The sequence below is a fragment of the Struthio camelus genome, chromosome 10, assembly GCF_040807025.1.
Source record: "Struthio camelus isolate bStrCam1 chromosome 10, bStrCam1.hap1, whole genome shotgun sequence".
Classification (NCBI taxonomy): domain Eukaryota; kingdom Metazoa; phylum Chordata; class Aves; order Struthioniformes; family Struthionidae; genus Struthio; species Struthio camelus.
The window spans coordinates 23,549,445-23,569,191 of record NC_090951.1 but is presented as its reverse complement, the minus strand read 5'-3'; the positions used below and the strand labels follow the sequence as shown (position 1 = coordinate 23,569,191).

General features: G+C 64.0%; 1 protein-coding gene across 1 annotated transcript; it reads left to right on the top strand.

The window, feature by feature from the left end:
- The first annotated feature begins 1,773 nt into the window (after positions 1–1,773).
- On the top strand, positions 1,774–19,504 carry LOC138068530 (maestro heat-like repeat-containing protein family member 2B). The gene is made up of 40 exons (XM_068956360.1): positions 1,774–1,858; positions 2,288–2,368; positions 4,155–4,294; positions 4,663–4,785; positions 5,040–5,205; positions 5,601–5,699; positions 6,261–6,412; positions 6,835–6,978; positions 7,510–7,602; positions 7,803–7,872; positions 7,985–8,098; positions 8,275–8,348; positions 8,603–8,722; positions 8,920–9,027; positions 9,665–9,956; positions 10,221–10,261; positions 11,177–11,284; positions 11,456–11,575; positions 11,759–11,854; positions 12,014–12,166; positions 12,515–12,637; positions 12,999–13,069; positions 13,253–13,388; positions 13,518–13,613; positions 14,099–14,203; positions 14,391–14,514; positions 14,606–14,715; positions 14,861–15,016; positions 15,136–15,290; positions 15,546–15,708; positions 16,007–16,173; positions 16,715–16,852; positions 17,052–17,163; positions 17,260–17,406; positions 17,707–17,889; positions 18,036–18,188; positions 18,372–18,494; positions 18,637–18,739; positions 18,874–18,939; positions 19,203–19,504. The coding sequence occupies exons 1-40, from the start codon at positions 1,774–1,776 to the stop codon at positions 19,283–19,285; spliced, it is 4,893 nt and encodes a 1,630-aa protein (XP_068812461.1). The 3' UTR covers positions 19,286–19,504.
- Positions 19,505–19,747: the final 243 nt, after the last annotated feature.

Here is a 19,747-nt window from a genome sequence, read left to right as displayed (position 1 = left end):
ACACCTTGGGAGAGAGAAGTCCTGCGCCAGAGAGCGCCTCACCTCCGTGGCCATGGCGCAGAGCAAGGACCCGGGCAGCTGGGCAAGAGCAGCTGCCGCAGACCGCCCAGGCAGCAGCAGCAGCAGCAGCGATGAGACAGGCCTCCAAATGTCTTCCTCGACTCCACAACCTGCTCCCAGCGTTGTGCTCTGCAGGGACAGGCTCAGCCCATCCCCTGCAGAGCTACAGAGCAAACACAGACAGTCTAGTTCTTCCTCTCTTCTTTAAAGCAAAGGCCTGTTTCACTCCCTCACGAATTCAAGCGAGCAATATTAGACTGCAACTGTCCCATCTAGGACTCAGAAAAAGATCTCCTCTAAGACCGTCCCATCTTTTTCCACTGTCCTTCCTACTGCTGAAAGGTCCCCCACAAAGGCTTTGCCCCCCCCCGAGTCCCCAAGGTCAGATAGTGCCTGTCATGCAGCATTGCTTTTCCTGCTGCTTCCCAGGCTTTGCATGCAGTTCCCAGTCACCAGACAGCCGTAGGAATGAGTGCTTGCAAAGCCCAAATGAAAGGAAAGGGGTTTCTTAAAGGAGCATCTTCCCTTTCTGCTATTGAACAAGCTTGGGAAGAGCTCAGACTTACTGCCTCATGCGGTTTACGTCAGGCCTCTTGGACTCAGGTGGTGTGAACCAGCAAGCAGTTAGTTTTGTTGTTGATTTTTTGTTTGTTTGTTTTTCTTTAAGGGAAGACCAGTCTCTCACAAATGCTTGCTCCATCTGCCTGGGTTGGCACCCCCCCAGGGCAGAGAGCTTTGCAAAAGGGCAGCTGGGGGCAGTCATTGCCCTCTGTGCCCAGCGTGCCCTCCAGAAAGGCCCCTTTGAGCAATGGGGCAGTTGCTCTGCTGTTGCCAGATGACCCTCTGCAGCCTGGGGGTGTCTTGGGGCGAGCAGGGAGGATCTTCAGTCTTCTGGTAGCTCCCAGCATAGGGCTAAGGATGGGGGAGGCATGGGGGAGTGGGACTGGACACAGCCCGGAGGCATTTTGAGTGGGGGATGTGGGCAGCAACACTAAGCCCGTGCTTCCAATATTATTTTGGTCAGGTACTGTGGGATTTCTCCTCGGGGACTGGGTCGCTCCAATGACATCAGCTCTCTGCCTGGCTTTCAGAAAGGCTTTGTTATTGTTGCAGAAATTGAGGCAAAGCAGAATTAGCAAACCTACCTCCAATCAATACAGCCAAAGGTAATCACTCCCCACACCGTGCTCTCTGTGCACAAGCCTTCCTGGGTAAACTGTGACGACACACTGCTTGGGATAATGCACTTTGGTTGGAAAACAGTTATGTTAGCAGCTGCACCAGCAGGGTTGGCACCAAAATATCCTTCTGGGGTTGTTTTTCTTGTTTGTTCGTTTTTTTGTGCTTACAAGCTTTTGCCTCCTGAAGTCAGTCACGGGGCACAAAAAGCCTTCGAGCAGGAGCAGCTCTGAGCCTCTGTCCCGGGGGCTTTGCAGGCCATGTGGGCAGCAGGTCTGTCCCTGGGCTGTCCAAGCTGTTTGGGGTCAGCTGCCCTGCAGGGAACAGCGTGCCCTGGGGAGTGTGAGCCTGTCCCAAGGTGCCGCATTTCAGCTGTGCTTCCCCGCTGCCCAGAGAGAGCCCGGAGAGCAGTGCTCCCCATGTATTGACGGCTGGGTGGCCGGTCCACACAGAGGGAGCAGGCAGCCCCGCAGCTTTGTCCTTAAACAAATAGAGCTGTGCTGTAATCGCCATGGAGGAGTGGTGGACAGCGACATGCTGGGCATGATGGGCCTGGTCTGCCAGCGTGCTACCCTGCACAAAGCTTTCTTCCTCAATCCCAGTTCAGCACTGTCCTGTGGTCAGCTGGACACTGTGGAGTCTGGCCTCCCTCCTTGCACCTTGGCCAGCCTGGCTGTCAAGGCAACAGGAGTGTTGCGAGGCAACAGTTCCTTGCCCGCTCCTGAGGGTCCTGAGGTCCCTTCTCACACTCCTTTTATGAGCCTTTTAGCGCTCGCAGGCATTTCTCTAGAACTGGAGACAGGAAGTTACCCTTTCATTTGAGAAACCATTTACTCTTAATACATTGCTTTGGCATTAGTAGAAAACACAAAGTTTGTTTTCCTCTCAGTTCAGGGAGTAAAAGAAAGGGCCTTTCTCTCTTGCCTGTCCCTCTAAAGGAAGGAAATGAGGTGCAGAGGAGCTGTGTCAGGTGACAGGGTGAGGCAGGAAGGGAGGCTGTTAGGGAGGAAATAGAGAGGTGGAGATGAGTTTTACTTTTCAAATGAAGTGTCAGTCCAAGGCCCCGTCATCTCCCCTCACTGTGCTGAGGAGACCTGTGGGACGGAGCTGTCACCCAGCATCCAGCTGGGTGAGCTGTGGGTAGAGCGGAGCAAGTCCCTGCGGGCAGTGCCAGAGGGCCTGATGCTCCAGAGTTGGTTTTTGGGAGCTCGGGGAGCATCAGCAGGGGCTGCTGTCAGGGCTGCTGCGGGTCCCAAGGGCACGCGGAGCTGGAGGTGCCTCTGCGTGAGCTGGGAAGGTCTGTGCAGAGCTACAGGTGCCACGAAGGCAGGCGCTGCTGTTTCGTGGCCTCCGTAGGCCAGCTGCTCTCCCTGCAGCGCCTTTTGGAAAGAGTAGCTGTCGGAATGCCAAAAAGCCACGCTTTTAATAAAACCTGTGGAAACCCAGAGGTGTCCCAGTGACAGCTGGGAAGTGTCTCAAGCTGCTTCATACCCAGTTGGAGGGGTTGGAGGTGCACAGAGGCAGTGCTGCTGTCTGGCAGGTGGCTTTCTATAGGAGTGCTTTTCTTCGGGCCTCGTTACGGACATAAATATCCAGCTCTCTTGTCGTGTGAGGTGCCCGCCGAGTGGCAGCCCATGCAGGACAGGGGTACTGAGGCCCCGCAGTGCAGCCGAGGCTCCCACCACCAGTCAGGGTGGCCGGGGATGCCTCCAGCTGCCCAAGGCCCCGAGCAATTCTCTGTTAGGCCACGTGGCTTCCCAAACCAAAGCTCCCCTCTGCTTAGCCTGGGTCTGGCGCTCGAGGCACAGCCTTCTCCCCAGGTTTCTGCTTGAAGGATTTAGTCCAGCTGCCCAGAAGCTTAACGCTACAATATTGTTTCATCCGCTTCCTGGGAGAAGGGGTATGACAGCAGGTCTGCTGCCATTTCTGTCTGTGGTGCTCAGGACGATGAAAGCATCTTAATTTTTGCCATGTTCAGAAGGACTTAACGCACTGCCTGGTGTCTCCAGCCAGGATCCTGACCAAGCGCCAGTCAGTCTTTCTCCTTGTCCTGAGATCCGTCCCTAGCATACTTTCCCTGCCCTCTTTTTTGTTTGCTCTTCGTGTTTAGGGCTTTCGTCTGCAGCAGTGTTTGCTGAGGGGATGATGTGGGAGCTGGCAGTTGCCGGGTGGCTGCTGGTGGTTTGCCTGAAGCTCTTTAGAAGAGTGGCGCAATTCAGAAGAGGTGCTCTTTTGGGATGGGCACTTAGGAGGTTATCTTAGGAGATAACCTAAAGTGGCCGATGCGTTTGGAGACGGTCACTGCTCAGAACCACCGGAGGCCGACGAGTGACTGCGAGCGCTGGCGCCTGGGGGATATGCCCACATTTGGGGCGAGGCGGGGGGGGGTCCCTGGTGCGGCCGTGCCTGCCCTCCCCCCCCGCAGCCCCGCGTTGCCAGCAGCCCTCTGTGAGGTGTCGGGGCCCCCCACGGGTCACAGTGGCCCCTCACTGGTCACAGTGGCCAGGTCCCCTCTCCCTCCCAGGGCCCACGCTGGCCCAGTGGCTCGTAGCTCCCGCGGGAGGAGGTGCTGGCGGAGCAGTGCATCCGTCCAGGGAGTCCTGCCGCGATGGGGGTGCTGCGAGTGCTCCGAGGTGGGGGCTGGTGCCGCACTCGGCACCCAGCCTGCCGGCCCGCTCGATGGGGGTGACGGGGACCAGCTGGTGCCCACATTGCTGGCTCGGGGAGAGTCGGGGTCATGCGCTTGGGGCCAGCTCCAAGCTGCCCCCGGGCTGCTCTTCTCCAGATTACACAGAGCCGGCTCTGCCAGCCTCTCCTGTTACCCCGTACTCCAGCTGGGGAGACGTTTGCCCCAATTCAGGGCCCGCCCCTGCGGCTGCTGAAGCAACGCAAACCCTCCGCTTCTTTCCTTCCAGGTTTCTTCACTTGTGTAGGTCCCCAGTCCGGACCTGCGCGGGGTGAGGACGGCGGCAGGGCGGCTGGCTCTGGCCCTGCGGCCGTTGCTACCTTTGCCGCCGTCGTGACCTCTCTGTTGGACCGGCTGCAAGGCGTCGAGGTGAGGTGGGGGCATCCCATGGGGCTGCGTGGGGCTTCGAGGGCTCCCCGTAGCGCCCAGCTTCCCCAGGTGCTGTGAGCTGATCTCGCTCAATGGCGCCTCTGTCCTCCTGCCGTGCCTCCTCCCAAAAACCGGATGCTGCTGGTGGCGCTGAGCGGACACTACCGCGCACCCTGCTTTCCTGCAGGAGGTGGCAGCGTCCCCGGGGTTAGGGTTAGGGTTTGGGTTGGGAAATCCCAGCGTGGGATTTCTCGCCCACTCCCGACGGCTGTGCTGAGCGGTGGCGGCGGCTCGTCCCTGGCGTCAGCATGGCGGAGCTGATGTGAGGGCGACACGTCCCATTGCTGCCGTGTGCGGTGTGTCCCCAGGATGGCAGAGCGGAGATTTACCGCGAGCTGGAGAGCGTCTTGTGGCACGACGAGAGCCATTTGCAGAACTCTGTCGTGGACAGAGTGATAGCGGTGGCATTCGAGGACCTGCAAGCTGCCCAGGTGAGCTTGTCCTCTCTGAGGGTAACCCCGGACCCCTGCGCTTGGCACGTCTGTCCTACAGGAGAGGCTTCGGGGACGGGTCCTGGCAGGGGGTTGGGGCAGTGACCCGGGAGCTGTGCAGAGAGGTGGCTGCAGGGCTGTTTGTGAGCGAGGGACAGTTGGAGTCGAGTTACCGGTTCTCTGTCCTGCCTCGAGGCCAAGCTGTGGGGGACGGCCAGTCACGCTGCTGTCACGCGCAAACTGCTGTCTTTCAGGGTGTGACAGCCGCTGTGAGGACGGACGCTAGTGGTGTCCTGGTGGCACTGGCCCGCTCCCACTTGCACGACGTGATGTCGGTGCTGCAGGGCCACCTGAAGGCTCTGGAGGGGATGTCGGAGGAGTTCGTCCTCATCACCCTGCGCAACCTCGCTGCCCGCTACGGTACAGTGCCCGGCCTGCTACTCCGCGTTACAGTGGGTGACAGGCAGGAGAAGGGATTCGTCACCCTGGCCAAAACAGTCTGGGCTGCGCTGGGCTGGAGGGAACCTGCTGGAGACCAAATGTGCCGGGCTCTGCCCCACGCTGTCCTCCCCATGCCCCAGGGCTTCCCCGCACCCCTCGGGGAAGGCAGCTGGTGGTACATGGGTGCCCTGGCAGGAACCCTCCCCATGCCAGGGCCTCCCCCAGGGCTTCGGCAGCTCTCCCGTCCCCCTGCCCTCTGGCATGGCCCCACAGCCCTGGTCTGGCAGCGTTGCCGGGGGACAGAGCCCACGGGCCGTGGCAGCTCCGGCTGACGGCAGCCGCCCTCCGCCCCACCGCCCCTGCCCTTTCTGCAGCCCTGCAGTGCGTGCCCTTCGTGGAAACGACGCTGTCAGCCCTGCACGGTGTGCTGAGCGAGGTGGGGAGCAGCCGGCTGCTGCGCACTGTCTGCGGCGGTGAGTGTCGGCGCTGCGGCCAGGGCCCGCGGGGAGCGGAAGGGGCCAGGGTGGCCCTGGGCGCCTCGCTGGGGTCTCGGGGCAGGCAGGGCAGGGCTGAGCCGCAGTGAGCTCCAGCCTCAGCAGCCCCCAACTGCCCTGAACGAGCAGGAGCAGCGGGTGCTGCCGGGGTGCCTGTGGGCAGGCCGGGCCGGCGCTCGGTGCGGCTGCCCCAAGGAGCTTGTGGGCTTTAAGGGAGAGCACAGGAAAGAATTGCCAAAGCCTCCAAGCTTGTGCTGAGGGGCCAATGTTTGGGAAGAAAGAGGCAGGGGCTGCAGCGGGCAGTGGTGGAGGGCAGCAAGGCTGTGTGGAGGAAAAGGTGTGCTGGGGCGGAAGAGGGGAGAAACAAGGCAGCATTTCAACCCAGGTGTCTCAGACCCTCATGCAACGTGTGCCTGAAGGCAGACCTGAGGCCTGGCGAGCCTGGCGTCGGCTTAAATCAGGCTCGGGGGCCTGGTTGAAACGAGGTCTCCTGCTGGTCAGAGACTTTGCCACGATCCTGTTTCCCTTCTCATGCTGCAGTTGTGGAGCAGTGGTGCCGAGGGATAAACACGTACTTCCGCGAGTGGGAGAAATGTGCCTTCCCTCGCCTGGGGGCGGCCCAACTCTGCGCCCCTGTTTACCCACTCTTCCGCTACGTGGGCAGAAACTGGCGGCGCTGTGAGGAGGAAGAGGTGAGCGTTGCTGCTTCTGCAGCCGTGGGCAGCAGCAGGGACGTCTGCAGGGGCCGGTGGGGCTCTGCAAGGAGTCAAAGGGAGCAGGCTGGCTGCGAAAGGGCCCCGAGCCGGGAGCCTGCGGGCAGCATGCCGGGGCCAGCAGTGCCAGCTGGCAGGCAGGACGGCAGCTCTCCTTCGCGGCTCTGTGCCAGAAAGCAACAGTGCCCGGCCTGCTACTCCGCGTAGGAATCCCAGGGCCTTTTTGACAGGGCAGGCTGAGGGTGTGCCGGGAGGAAATGCTCTCTGTGCTGGTGAGCGAGCCCTTCTGGCCAGGGAGAAGGGACAGTCCCCTGCGCGGGAAGGGCAGGCTGGTGTCTGGGGGAGGCGAGTGCTGGAGAGACCCTCAGCCCTCACCGCCGCATGTCGCCAACCCTCGGCAGGTCAAGCAGGCCGTCCTCAGGGCGATGGGTGCCATGATGGGTGTCCTCCTGCACGCGGAGCAGCACCGCGAGCGCGCCTGGGAGCAGCTCCTCTGGCTGCTGCACCAGTATCGAGAAGTGCGGGAGCCCTTTGGGGTGACCACGGTGAGGTGTTGCGCAGGGCACGGCGCAGCCGGGCGCTGTGCGGGTGCCGCAAGGTGTTGGGGAGCTGCGGGGTGCCGGGAGGAGCTGGGACCCCTTTGGGCAGGAATGGGGAACAAAGGCCAGAGGCTTCCTGGGCTCTTGCTGGAAGAAATCAGCAAGGCAGGAGGGCCAGGAGGGAGCGGTGAGTCGCTGGAGCGAGCAGCTCAGGACGGGAGGCTGCGCCACTTCCCGGGCTGGGGGGGGGTGCACAAGGAGCTCTGCCCTCGCACCCAGGGCTGCATCCTGCCCCTGGGACAGGGAGAGGTTGGGGGCGGGGAAACGTGCCAGGAAAGGCTGTCCCAGCAGGGCTGTGCAGAGGAGACCTCCTGGTCTCCTGCTGCTCTGTGGGAAGGACGAACCAGAAGCCCCATGCGGGGCTGGGCTTTCCCTGGACGTGGGTTCAGGCCATGGCCTCTCCCAGCGATGCCGGTTTCTCCCTTTCCGGGCGGCTGGCGGTGAGAGCCCCCCTCGCCCTCTCATGCTCCCTTGCAGAGTCTCAGCTATTTCCTGGGGGCTGTGGCGGACGTTCAGACCCTCGTGCCCCGGGCCAAGCTTCTGGCCATCAACGCTGCTGTGCACCAGCAGGTAAGGCCTGGTGCCACGTTGCTGGCCTGAGGCTCCTGGGCAGCCTCAGCTGCAAAGCTCTGCGTGCGCCCGGAGCTCTGGGCTTTGGTGGTGGGGCCGCGCCCAGAGCTGCCCGTGAGACGAGGGCTGACAGCACAGTTTCTTTCCTGTCCCTCTGCACACCGATCTGGCTTTCTCTGAAACACACCTTGTTCTCACAGCTCTGTGACGAGATCGAGCCACCCAGCCCAGAGCACAGAGCAGAGCTGTGCCGCTGCGCCGTGCTGCAGGGTGAGGAGAGGAGAGGCAGCGCCGTGCCGCCGTGTGCTGGCAGCTGTGTCGCAAACCTACCCGGGTGCGAAGATGCTGGTCACTAATGCTGAGCGTGATTTCCTCCTCGCAGCCCAAATTTGCCCCGCGGAGACAATCGTGTTCCTGTACTGCAAGCTGAGGAGCGGGAGCAAGGCTGATCGCGTGGCAGCCGTGGAAGTGCTGCAAGCTCTGGTCCGCTCTGATGGTCAGTGTGCCAGGAGAGAGAAATGGAGTCCCCCCGGGATGCTGCTGCTTCCTCTGCCATCGCAGTCTGGCCCTGCTTTTCTGTCCCACTTGTGTACAAAAAGCCAGGGAGCTGTGAGGAATCCCTCCGGAAATGGGGGCTCGGCCTCAGCGCACACCTCTCCTTGTCCCTTGCAGCTGCCGAGATGAGGGAGAAGCTGCCCCTGTTTGTGAAGCTTGTGCAGTCTGTGCGTGGCGACCCCGCGGCCCAGGTGAGCTGTTTTGGGCAGGGATGGTGCCACGGTGCTGCCGCGGGGGCAGAGCCACCCTTTCCCTGGCGCAGAGCCTGGCGGGGCTGTAGCAGCAGGCAAAGGCAGGGCACAGGGCTAAAGCCCAGTGGCGACAGTGGAGTGTGGGCTGCTGCTGCACCCTTGTCGTCTTGGCCCAGCCAGAAGGGCTGCAGCGCTGCGAAGGCAGCCTGCCCTGGGGCTGTGGGCCGGGGTCATAACAGCAGCCTCCCTGGCAGGTGAGGAAGGCAGTTCTGCATTTCATCGGGGAGCTGCTGCGCTCCAGTGCCCCGGGCTGCTCGGCGTGGGACGTGGTGGGGCACATCTTCAGCGAGTTCAGCCGGGCCTCGGGCAGACTGGTAAGGGCAGAGCAAGGCGCCAGGGCTGCGTCCCATGCTCCGACTGTGCTGTGCTGCCACGGGCGTCCCTGGCAGCAGAGAGCTGGGTGCAGCAGGGCCGCCACACCGGTGCCACGGTGGGAGGGGGCTCTGCATCGCTGTGCACCATAGGGTCTGGGAAGGGGCAGTGACGGGTGTTTCCCACCTCTGTCTCGCAGGCCATGGGAAGCCTTTGTGCGGTGGAAGCCCGGGAAGAAAGGGCTGTTCAGCGGCTGTGCGGGCATGTCCTGGGCACGCTGGACATGTCTGCCAGAGGGGTGGCCAAAGTGAGTTGTCCTCCGCCTGCCGCTGCTTCTTGCCTGGGGACGCTCTTCCTCACCCTCCCTGTGGCCTGAACCTCTCCCCGACACACCGCGGAGTGTGTGCGGCTCACGGAAACGCACCAGTCCTTTCCATGTGCAAGCTCTGTGAGCAGTGGGGTTGGGGGTGTCCGAGGCTTTCCTCTGTGCACTGGGACCCCTGTCTTAGCCACTAAAGCAGCGGAGAAGAGCTGGGGTTTAGCTTTGTGGGGCCGGACTTGCTTGTTCAGCGCATGCTGCGGCTGACTCGAGCCCACTGGGCATGTGTCTTGGCCACATCCCGTACATGAGATGTAGGGGCTGGTGGGGCCATAGGAATCCTGTGTCCCCTTGGAGTGCAGAGGTGACCTGCCCCCTGGGGGTGAGCTGTGCCAGCAGCTCTCATCAACCAGGCAGCCAAAGGGAGGGGGAAAGGAGTGTGAAGCACGGTGGGCAAGAGGGAGAGAAGGTGGAGGAGAAAGGCAGGGCGAGACCGAAACCTCTGAGTTAGGGGAGGCCCGAGGCTGAAGGGCTGGGCCGGTGCCAGAGAAGTGGCAATGATGGGGGAACAGGGATGGAGAGGTGGAAATGCCGGCGTGCTGAACGGCCTGGTTCTTGCCTGCAGCTCCTGTGGCCGAGGCTGCTGCGGTACGTGGTGCCAGCCCAGTACACTGGCATGCTGGTCCCACTCTGCCGCTGTCTGCGTGCCCTGGCTGAGAGACAGGAGAGCGCAGGGCGCGAGGAAGAGGAGGCGGCACCCGAGGCTCTAGAATCTGAGGAGCTAGGTGGGGAGCAGAAAGTCCTGGCATGCTGCGCCAGGCTGGGTGTGAGCGGGGCAGCGCATATCCCTGTTGTCCCTTGGCGGCCCCACGCAGGAGGCCCGGGGCAGTGCAGGGCAGAGCAGTGCCCTTCGCTGGGTGCGAGGGCTCTGCCCCGCGTGCCCCTTCCCTGGCGGAGCCGCCTGGCACTGCTGCAGCCAGCTCTCGCCGGGGGCCTGGGGGCTTGTTCCTGCCATGCCGGGGCTGCCTTCAGCGGTGGCTGTTCAGCCACGGGAGCCCAGCAGAGCTGGTGTGGAGGCGGCGCAGCCGGGTCCCCTTTAGCCACATGCGGGGATGTGGGATGCGGCACGAGGAGGGCCGGAGGGGCTGGGTGTCTCACGCAGCCTTTCCTTCTGCCCGCAGCCCCTCTGCCGGCTCCCCAGGCCCTGCTGGCTCGCCTGCTGGTGAGTAGTGGGGCCCCAGGGAAAGAGCTTTTGAGGCCCGGGCAAGAGGAGAGGCGGGGAGAGATGGTGCCGAGGCCAGTGCCAGGCACCCCGGGAGGAGGCAGGAGCTGTCGGAGGCAGCCTGAGCCTCCCCTGCCCCTCAGGGGCTCCTGCTCCTCCTGGAGGACGGCAGCACCTGGGTCAGCTGCCTGCTGCCAGCTGGGGCAGTGCCAACCTCCCTGCCTGCCTGCCTGCCTGCCTATGGGGGCAGCTGCAGCTCTTGGGGCAGGCGTGAGCCCGTCTCCCTGCTGCCCTGGCCTAGGTGGTGGCGGCGGTGTCTCCGCACGCGGGCGGTGGCCGTGGAGCAGCGGCCCTGCAGCTGCTGCAGGCGCTCCCCAGCACGATCCATGGAGCCGTGGGAGCAAAGTGGGCCGCAGAGATCCCCCTGCTGCTGCAGCACCTGGCAGGTAAGGTGCGGGCAGGCGGGAGAGGCTGGGCCGGCGGAGGGGCAGGAAAATGCCTTCAGCTCCCCAGCCTGGTGGAGGGGAACGGTCCTGGGTTTGCTGGCTCTTGTCAGCCCACTGGCCTGAGGCTGTGGGGCTTTGGACGGCAAAGACCACCCCTGGGCTCTGCTGTGGAGCCCGCTGGAATAACGGCGAGGGCTTTTGCTTCCTCTGGCTTTGCAGGAACAACCGCAAGCTCCCTGCATGTGGCCGAGTGGGAGAGCCTTCTGCTTAAGGTATGGCATGCGTGTGGGGTCCCCAGCTGGATGGGGCAAGCAGGGGACAGGAAAAATGGTGGGAGGACGGAGCAGGGCAGGCACTTCCCGAGCAGCCTGCACTTGCCCCGGCCGTGGGTGCTGCGTGCTCAGAGGATGTGCACAAGACCCTGGTAAGGGGCAGGTGAGCATTTGCTTCATCGTCCTCTTCACCCTAGTTCCTGAGAACTTCGCTGGAGGTCGTTGGGAGTGAGGCCTGGACGGTGGGCCTGAGCCGGGAGCTGAGCCAGCAGCTGGGCAGCTCTCCCCGCCTGTCCTGGGAGAAGGTTTGTTCCCTGTGCGGTGCCGCTGCCGCTGCTCACGCGTCCGAGGGCTGCGCCGGAGAGCCCTCGGGTCGCTGGGCATGGGTGCCAGCATGGTGGGGTTGGCCGTGGCCTGGCCCTCTCCCGCCAGGTTGGGCTGTCCCCACAGCCAGGGCTCGGCCTCTTCTCTTGCAGCGCTTCCTGTACAAGGCTCTCGGCACGGCCCTGGCAGCTTGTGGGTGTCTCAGGCACGTGCAAGAGCAGACACTGAGATATCTCCAAGAAGCCAACTACCTGGAGCTGTGGCAGGCACAGGTGAGCTTTCCTCGTGTCGCCCTGCTTTGCCGAGTGTCCTCGGCGTGTCCCCAGGGCAGAGGGGCTCTGCGTGGCCTGCTCCAGCCTTTGCTGGTTTTCCCTTCACTGCTGTTTGCCGTGGGAAAGGTCCTGCCTGGCCAGTGGAGCTGGTGGGAGCAACTCCCTGTTTCTGCTGCGTTGCAGGGAATGATTTCAGTTGTGTCCCGCTGTGCCGAGAGCCACTTCCAGCTGGCCTTGTCCTCGGTGAAGGCGTTCATGGGCACTTTGAAACACCAGAAGGTAAAGAGCCCAGGGTGTTGTTGTTAGAGCTGCTAGAGGTGCGCAGGGAGCCGAGCTGCCGGTCGTGTGCAGAGCAGCTCCTGCCTCGGGAGCGTGCGGAGTCCCGGGCACAGTGGGGCCGTGGGCTGATGTCTCGGTGCTTCTCCGACAAACCCCCAGCAGAGCAACACGGTGAGGACCCGCGCTACTCGCGCTGCGCTCATGGTGGTGTACGGCAGGATGGCGCTGCGTGCCCCCAGGGAGCAGCTGCTGGCCCATATCGAGAGAGACATCGTGGGGAACGTCCTGCAGCTCTACCGAGAGGGCCGCCAGGTGGGTGCTCGGGGCGCAGGGCATAGCCGGCCGGGTGCTGCCAGCTCCGGCCTCTCCTCACCCTTCCCATGCGCACCTCTCCCATCGTAGCCGCGCCAGCGCTGCTTGCCCTGCTCCTCTGGGCCGGGATCTGTGGGTCTTTCTGGCCAGCAGCTGGGGCAGCTGCTTGCCTCCCCGTGAGAGGCTCCTTCCCAGGAGGGGCGAGGAGAGTCCCTTCCTAGGCCGCGGGTGCCGAGCTGGGGTCTGCTGGGCTCCCAGAGGGCACAGTCTCCTCCCCGCACTGTGCTTGGAGGCAGGTTCCTCAGCCCTTCAAGGAGCTCAAAGTGTGTTTTCCTCCCCTGCAATCAGGATGCCCAGCTGAGGCTCTCCCTGGTGCAGAGTGTCACCGAGATCAGCCTCGCCATCGGGGCTGTGGGCGCCTGCCCCAGGTTTGAGCTCTGCCGCAAGCGGGAGCTGCTGCAGACCCTGCTGGTGAGTGCCCAGAGCCGAGGCCGTCACGCAGGGGTGGCTGTGGGCTCTGCCGTGGGGCAGGTTTGCCCAGAGGAGCAATGGTCTCCCGGGGCGGTGCACGAGCTCCCAAGCTCCCCGAGCCTCGTTCCCAGGGGGCAGGGTGCTTGGGTGCTGGCACTTGGAACCGTGGCAGGGGAGCGTGGGACATTTGGGTGCTGGGGAGCTGCTGCCTCGTCCTGCGGGACCCTTGAGGGAGCCATGGGGGTTGAGGGGCCAGTGCCTGCAGGGTCCTGCAGAAGAACGCGTGGCCGGGGTGGGCGGGCAGGCTCTCCCTCACCCCTGCCCGCTGCCCACTTTGCGCGTGTCTCTCTGTGACTTGCAGGAGGTGATTCAGGAGGAGCCGCAGGAGTCGCCGGTGCACCCCCGGGCCATCGTGGCCATCGAGCAGTTGAGGTAGGGTCTGTCCCCGGGACTGTGGGAGTGGCTGCGTGCCCCAGCCCAGACAGCCGGTGTGGCTGGAGCTGAGGGTGTTGGATTTGGGGCTGTCGATGGGGACAAAGCCAGTGGTGGTGTGACTCACTCTGGAGAGTGCTAGTAAGCCCCCTCTCTGTCGTCCCTCCCTTTTTCTCCTGGCAGCAAGCTGAAGCCCCATCTGAGGAGGGAGGAAAAGCACAACCTCCTGGCTCAGTGCTGCCAGGGCGTCGTGCGCCTTCGTCGCCCGGAGCAGATGGCAAAGGAAGGGGAGACGGGGGCAGCTGCTCCACACACATCGGTACCTGCCGGCGCTTCTTGGCCACCCCTGGGCGGGGGCCCAGCTGCGGGCGCCCCGCACTCTGGCAGCCGCTGGCTGTGCTGGCGAGTGCATGGGGTGCCCGAACTCAGTCCCCCTTTCTGGTGCCAGGGTGTGCACGCGCTGTCTCTGCGAGTGCTGGGGCAGCTCGTGGCAGCCCTTCTCCGAGCGGAGCCGGCCCCTGTCTGCTTTAAGGACCTGGTGCAGGTGAGTGTCCCTGGGGCGGGGGCGGGGAAAGCGTCGCTGCTGTCAGAGCGGGACAGAGGCGTGGGGATCCTGCTGCAGGGCTGGTGTGAGGAGGGGAGCTTCCCTGCAACTAGGGGTAACACCCTGCTGTGGCGGACAGGGAAATGGTCCTAGGTTCAGGCCCCCTTGCCCTAATTTGGCACCCAAGCTTTTTCCCATCGGCAGCAGCCTGCTTGCAGGCAGCTCGCAGTGTCCTGCCGAGCCCCCTGGATGAGCCAGAGCTTCTCCCCAGCCGCAGCCGTGTGCGAGGGGTGCTGCACAGGTCAATGCTGCCCGCAGCGAGAGCCCAGAGCAGGGAGGTCCCCACGGGGAAGGGCTCCTCGCCTGGGGCTGGGGTGCCCAGAGAGACCGGGGCTGTGCAAGCAGCAAGGCCGAGGAAGGAGGGGGCTGGCGAAGGGCTTCGGGTGGAAAGACGCCCGTGGTGAGACAGGTGTGCCCGTGCCCAGGTCCTGCGGCGCTGGCTCACCTCGGCCCACGCATGCGAGCGGGAGAGGGCCCTGCAGGTCTGCGTCCAGCTGCTGGGCACTTATGAAGAGCGACGCGAGCACAGGGTGAGCAGGGACCATGCGCGTAGGGAGAGCTGCCCCAGCAGGCGCCGGGTTGTGGGTCTCCTGGGGCTGCAGGACGGCTCCTCGTTTGCCCCCTGCCCAGCCACAGCTCGGGGGCAGCGTGGCCGGGAGAGGGCGAGTGGCCGCGGGGGCTGCCAGTGACCTCTTTGCCTGCCTCTTGCTCCTGCAGCGAGGCCATGCGTGCGAGCAGTTCGGCTCCCTGGCAGGACTGCTGGGGCCTCTGACATGCGACGTGTCAGCCGTGTCCCGCCAGCGGGCAGCAACCTGCCTCGGCCGCCTGCTCCAAATAGGAGGTGAGGAGAGTGGGCAAGACTTCACGTCCCCAGCACGTGGGGTCGGAGTTTCGCTCCCCCTGAATGTGACTCCCCTTTCTCCTGGCTCCAGCCAAGACCACGGATGAGGCGGCCTGGAGCAACGAGATCAGGCGCCTGTGTCAGAGGCTCAACGCCGTCACCTCTGAGTCTCTGCTCACGACCTCCACCAACATCGCGAAGGTAACTGGCCCCCAAAAAGCAGGGAGGGGGCCACGGTATATGTGTGTGTGTGTGCGAGTTTGCATGCGAGTACTCCTGTCAGGACATGAGTTTTGCATCTGAGCAACCCATGACGTGGTCTCTTCTGTTCCTGATTTCTCCCCAGCTTGTTTGCAAATCCTGCCCTGCAGCCCAGGCCACAGACTTCACGAGCGCCATCGTGGAGAGCTTGCTGTGCGCCAGGCCCATGGGTGTGTGGGCCGCTGGGCGGTGGATGCTCACCTTTCTGGGGGAGCGCGGGGAGCAAATCTTCCAGGAGGAGGTGAGAGGGGGGTGTTTTTTCTATTCGCCTTTAGCTGCTCTCTGTTGTTGACCATTGGCCCCGAAGAAGGACGGGGAAAGGACGCACCGAGCCATTCTTTCTCGCCTTCCTGCTTTCAGGTGCCCCAAATGGTGACCATCCTTTCCAGCTGCCTGCGCAGCACCCGGCAGAGCACGCCCAGGGGGTTCGCGCTGCGGGCAATGTTCCTCCTGGCCCGCTCTCACCAACAGCCGGTGCTCGACAGCCTCCTCCAGAAGCGCCTGCCCATGGACAGGTCTGTGCCCTCGGCCTTCCCTCTGCAGTCAGAGCCAGCCCCAGGGCGCACCTGCCTGCGGGGTCCCGCGAGGGAGCAGGTGGTTCTTCCCCGGGGAAAGGCTGAGCGCTGCAGCATCGTGGGCTCGTGTCTCTGTCCCGAGCTGGGCATGGCCAGCCCCGTTGCAGACAAGGAGAGCCTTTGGCCTCTCGTGAGGCTGTTGCAGGTGCCCGAGGCTAGCTAGGGGCTCATGGGCGAGCGTCTGTTCTCTTGCAGTGACATGGTGGAGCTGTGGAGGAGCCTGGGAAGAAGCACCCTGGGATGCCACATCCTGGTGTGCTTAACCAAAAAATTAAGGGCAGCTGGAAAGAGCAGCCACCAGAGGGACTGCTGCACTCAAGAGCTGGGCAGCAGCCAGGCTGCCCTGGAGCCTCGCACGGTACGGTCAGCGGCAGAGGCATTTATGCCACTTCACGCCTGCTTTCCAACTCGTGCTTCAGCGTGAGGGAGTTTCGTGCCCTTTGCGGGCACCCGTGGAGCCTGGCGGGGTGCTGTGCCAGGGGGGTGGAAGTGTAAGTGGTGTGGGGAGTCGGGACAGTTTGCTGCTGCCGGGCCACAAGGCTGTCGCTGCAGTGAGAATTGGAGACAGTAAAAGCCCCCCCAGGGTGGCAGGGAGACGTGGACAGTGGGAAAAGCCCTTGTTTTACCAGGTGGTTCTTGGTTGACTTTCTCTGTAGATCACCCGCGCCCTCTCCGAGGTGCTGGTGGTCCTGCGGAGCAAGACGCTGGTCCAGCACCTGCTTCCCTCCCTGCTTCCCAGCCTCCTGGGGCAGGTCAGCGAGACGCTGGGGGAGGAGATGGCACTGTCCCTGGGGGAGCTGGGCAGCAACGACACACCGGGCAGGTGAGGAGCGGCTGGGGCAGGGGCAGGGGTTGGCCTCTTTGTGTGGTTCATGGCCTTGCAGGCACACCCAACTGTCCCACTGGTGCAGGGCTGCCTGTAAACTCTGTGTCGCCAGCTGGGGCCATCGTGAGGCTCCCCACAGTGCCATGCTCTGCCCACGCTCCTGCTGTGCAACGGCAGGAGCAAATCGGTGCTGTGTGCCACCTACAAGGCACTCTCCCCAAAGTGCTGCTGAGCAGAGCACTTGGGGAGTGCCTTGGGCGCCTGGCGTGGAGTCAGCCCAGGGACTCTGGGCTTTCTCCTGCTGTCTGTGGGTTTGGGGCAGGACAAAGGGCAAAAATGCCAGTTTTCAGTTAGCTTGAGACTTGAAGACCTTGGAGCGTCATTTCAGGGGTACTTTGCCTGTCCCTTGGTGGAGTTTAGGATGAGCGGAGGAACAGCTCCCCAAGTGGCTGAGCTGCTTTAGCTCTGCCAAAGAGAAATCTGCCCCCAAACTTCTGCCCCTGGAGCTTTCTTTGGGGTTTTTTTTTTTCCCCCACAGTCTTTTTGTGGAGACCTTAGAGCTGGTGCTGGCGAGGTGCCTGGAGGAGCGCTGGCTGCGGCTGCTCCGGGAGCAGGGAGTGTGGGCATCCCTGGCAGACCCCCAGGCTCACACCGCCGGCGTGTGTCTCCTGGCGAGGTGAGAGCCCCCACAATGTGTCCTGCCTTGTCGCGGGGGCTATGCCCAGGGAAAGGGCTGCTGGGACCTTCCTTCATGCCCGGGAGCTCTGCTGAGGTGCAGAGCAGCATCTGCATTGGAGTCGGTGAATTTGGGAGTTGTGGCCCGTGGCCGTCCTGTGTGACTGTGTGTCACGAGCCTGCTCGTGCTTTGTGCGCAGCGTGCTGATCCGCGCAGAGCTTGTCCCGCAGCGCCTGGTGCAGAGCCTCTTCCCGTGGCTGGGTTCACCCTCGGCAAACCTGCGGCTCACGGCCACGGCTTTCTTTGCTGAGGTGAGGCAGCAGGAGGGCAGGGAGGGCTCGGAGGGGTCCTGTCTTGCCTGGCGTGAATGGCGTCCCGATGCTAGCAGCCCCGTGGCTTTATTGCAGCTGGTGAAGGACCATCTGGTGGAGAAGACGAAGCTCCTGAAGCCCCTGCTGAAGGCCCTACTAGAAAGATCACGTGACCCCATCAACACCGTGCGGCAAATGGCCATGAGAGGCGTGGGCAACATGGCCAGTGGAGCACCCACAAAGGTGAGACGGCCTTTTCTGCGCTCTGAGCACAGTCCGAACTCAAGAGGTGCCAGTGGAGAGGTGTGCGGGGCTTGCGGAGCCTGGAGAGACGAGCAGAGGCAGACGTGGGGCTGTACTAAGGCCGCGCTCCTCGCTCTGATGTCAGCAGGGTAGCAAAGGGGAAAGTGGATGCAAAGCGGGGCTCCTCAGGCAGGGGGTTGCTCTGGGCTTGCTCGAGCAAGTGCAGCCCTTGGCGCCATGGTGAAGGGCAGCGGTGGGAGGCAGGGATAGTGAGCAGCTTGTGCACCTGTCGCTCTGCAGCTGCGGAGGCACAGGGCGGCCGTGGTGGAGGTGCTGTGCAGGGGCCTGGAGGATGTGGCCGGTGCGGAGGTGGCTGCCGAGAGCCTGCTGGCGCTGGTGAAGGTGCTGGGGCAGCTGAAGGCGAGTGCCGTGGGCTCTGCCCTGGCAGACATCGCCAGGTCCACCCGGGCGTTCCTGGGGGCGGTAAGTGAAGCCACTCGTTCTCATGTTGGGCAGGCAAGAGCCGTCCTGGGGCTGCCATCCCCCTGTGGGCAGTGCCGCGCTAGTGCCAAGGGGTTTGTAGGCGGCACCCTTGTTAGCACCCGCCACATAGGCTTTTTTGTTCGCAGGAGGAAGAGGTGCTGCGTCGCTTGGCCTTCACCCTCTATGGGACTCTGGCCTCGTCTGCCTCAGGGAGGAGGTCCAGTTTCAGCAGAGAGGTGGAGGAAGTGTTTCCCAGCCTTGTGCTGCACCTGCGGGACCCAGCCCCAGCTGTCTCCGATGTAAGCAGCTTTCTGCTATCTGCAGATCTGCAGAAAGCCCTGTGGTGCCAGCAGAGCTGTGGTGCTGCTGTTGCTGGTGTCTCTGCAGGCCCTCGCTGACAGCGCGGCAGCGAGGTTTCTCCCTCCCTTGGTGCTGCGGGCAGGCGCTCAGCGTCCCTGTGACGGGCCAATGCTCTTTTCCAGGCGTGCAAGGGTGCTCTCCACCTGTGCGCCCCGTTTCTGGGGTCAAAGAGGGTGCGGAGGCGCATTGCCACGAGCGCTGGGCTGAGCGCGGCCGAGCTGCAGGACGAGATCTGCAGTCACCTGGTGAGCGAGCTCTGCACTGGGGCCTGCGTCCCTGCAGGCGGGCGGGTGGCTGCCCTGTGGCTCCTGTGCCGGCTGCAGGGCACCCGGGAGCGGGTGGCGCTTGGAGCCAGAGATGAGCTCCCACGTGCCTGCTCTGCCCTAGGCCCAAGACTGCCCCGCGCTGCTGGAGAGGCTCTTCAGCACAGCCCGGAGCTGCTGCATGGGGAGCTGCCAGGCGTCGCAGGTGACAGCCGTCACCGTCCTGGGTGAGAGGCAGTGCAGGGCTGTCGCGCTGCTCCCGGTCACGTCCCTCGGGTCGGGGCCGGGGTTGGGCTTCAGGGCTGGAGCTGGGTTTGGGACTGGGGCCATGCCCTGATGGCTGCACTTCCCCATGTGCCAGGCATCATCCTGGACACAGCGCCAGCTGAGTGGCTCCAGCGATGGGACCTGGCGTTCTTGTGGGGAGGTAGGTGACAGAGACCGAGCTCCCACCCCACGTCCTGGGGAGGTGTCCAGAGGCCCCGCGAGCACCAGGCCAGGGTGGCTGGTGCCGAAAGTGGGGGGGGCGGGGGGGGGGTGTGGAATGGGGAGAGAGGACTTGCACAGCCCCCAGGCTCCTGACCAGGACAGCTGCCCCCAGCTGAGCACTGTGGAGCTCCGGAGGCCATGGGGGGCCATGGGGAAACAGCAGCCGAGCACCCACGGTGCCTCCCTCTGGTGTCATTGCAGCTCAGCAGAGGCAGTGGCACGCCAAGGCCCCCCCGTGCGTGGCTGGCGGCAGCAGCGGTGCCCCGTGCCGGGGGCCCCAGTAGCCCGAGGCTGGAGGACAATAAAGCTCCATCCGCATGAGGAAGGCGCCAGCTTGTTTCCAGGCTCTGTGGGGGTCTTGCGCCGGCCCCGGCCCTGCTGCCCCCAGGATGTGGCCCCAGTGCCCCCGGCCCAGCCTGGGGCCCTGCCTGGGGCCATGGGAAGCAGAGAGATGGGGTGAGGGAGGGCACTGCAGACACTGGAGAGGCCACTGGGGACAGTGGGGTAAGGGGGGGCCTGAGGCTGAGAGGGGCCCCGGGGCGAGCGGAGGGCCCAAGGGGCGAGTGGGGGCTGCAGGGATTGAGGGGCACTGGGAGCCCCTGGGGGTGAGTGGGGCTGCAGAGGGGAAGGGGGCAGGGCCGCTCTCCCAGGGCTGGGAGTGGGGCCAGGCCAGGGAATAAAGGCTGAAGGGCCCAAGCCCAACGCCCCCAGGCTGCCCCACACCCGGGGCCGGGCCCTCCCAGCAG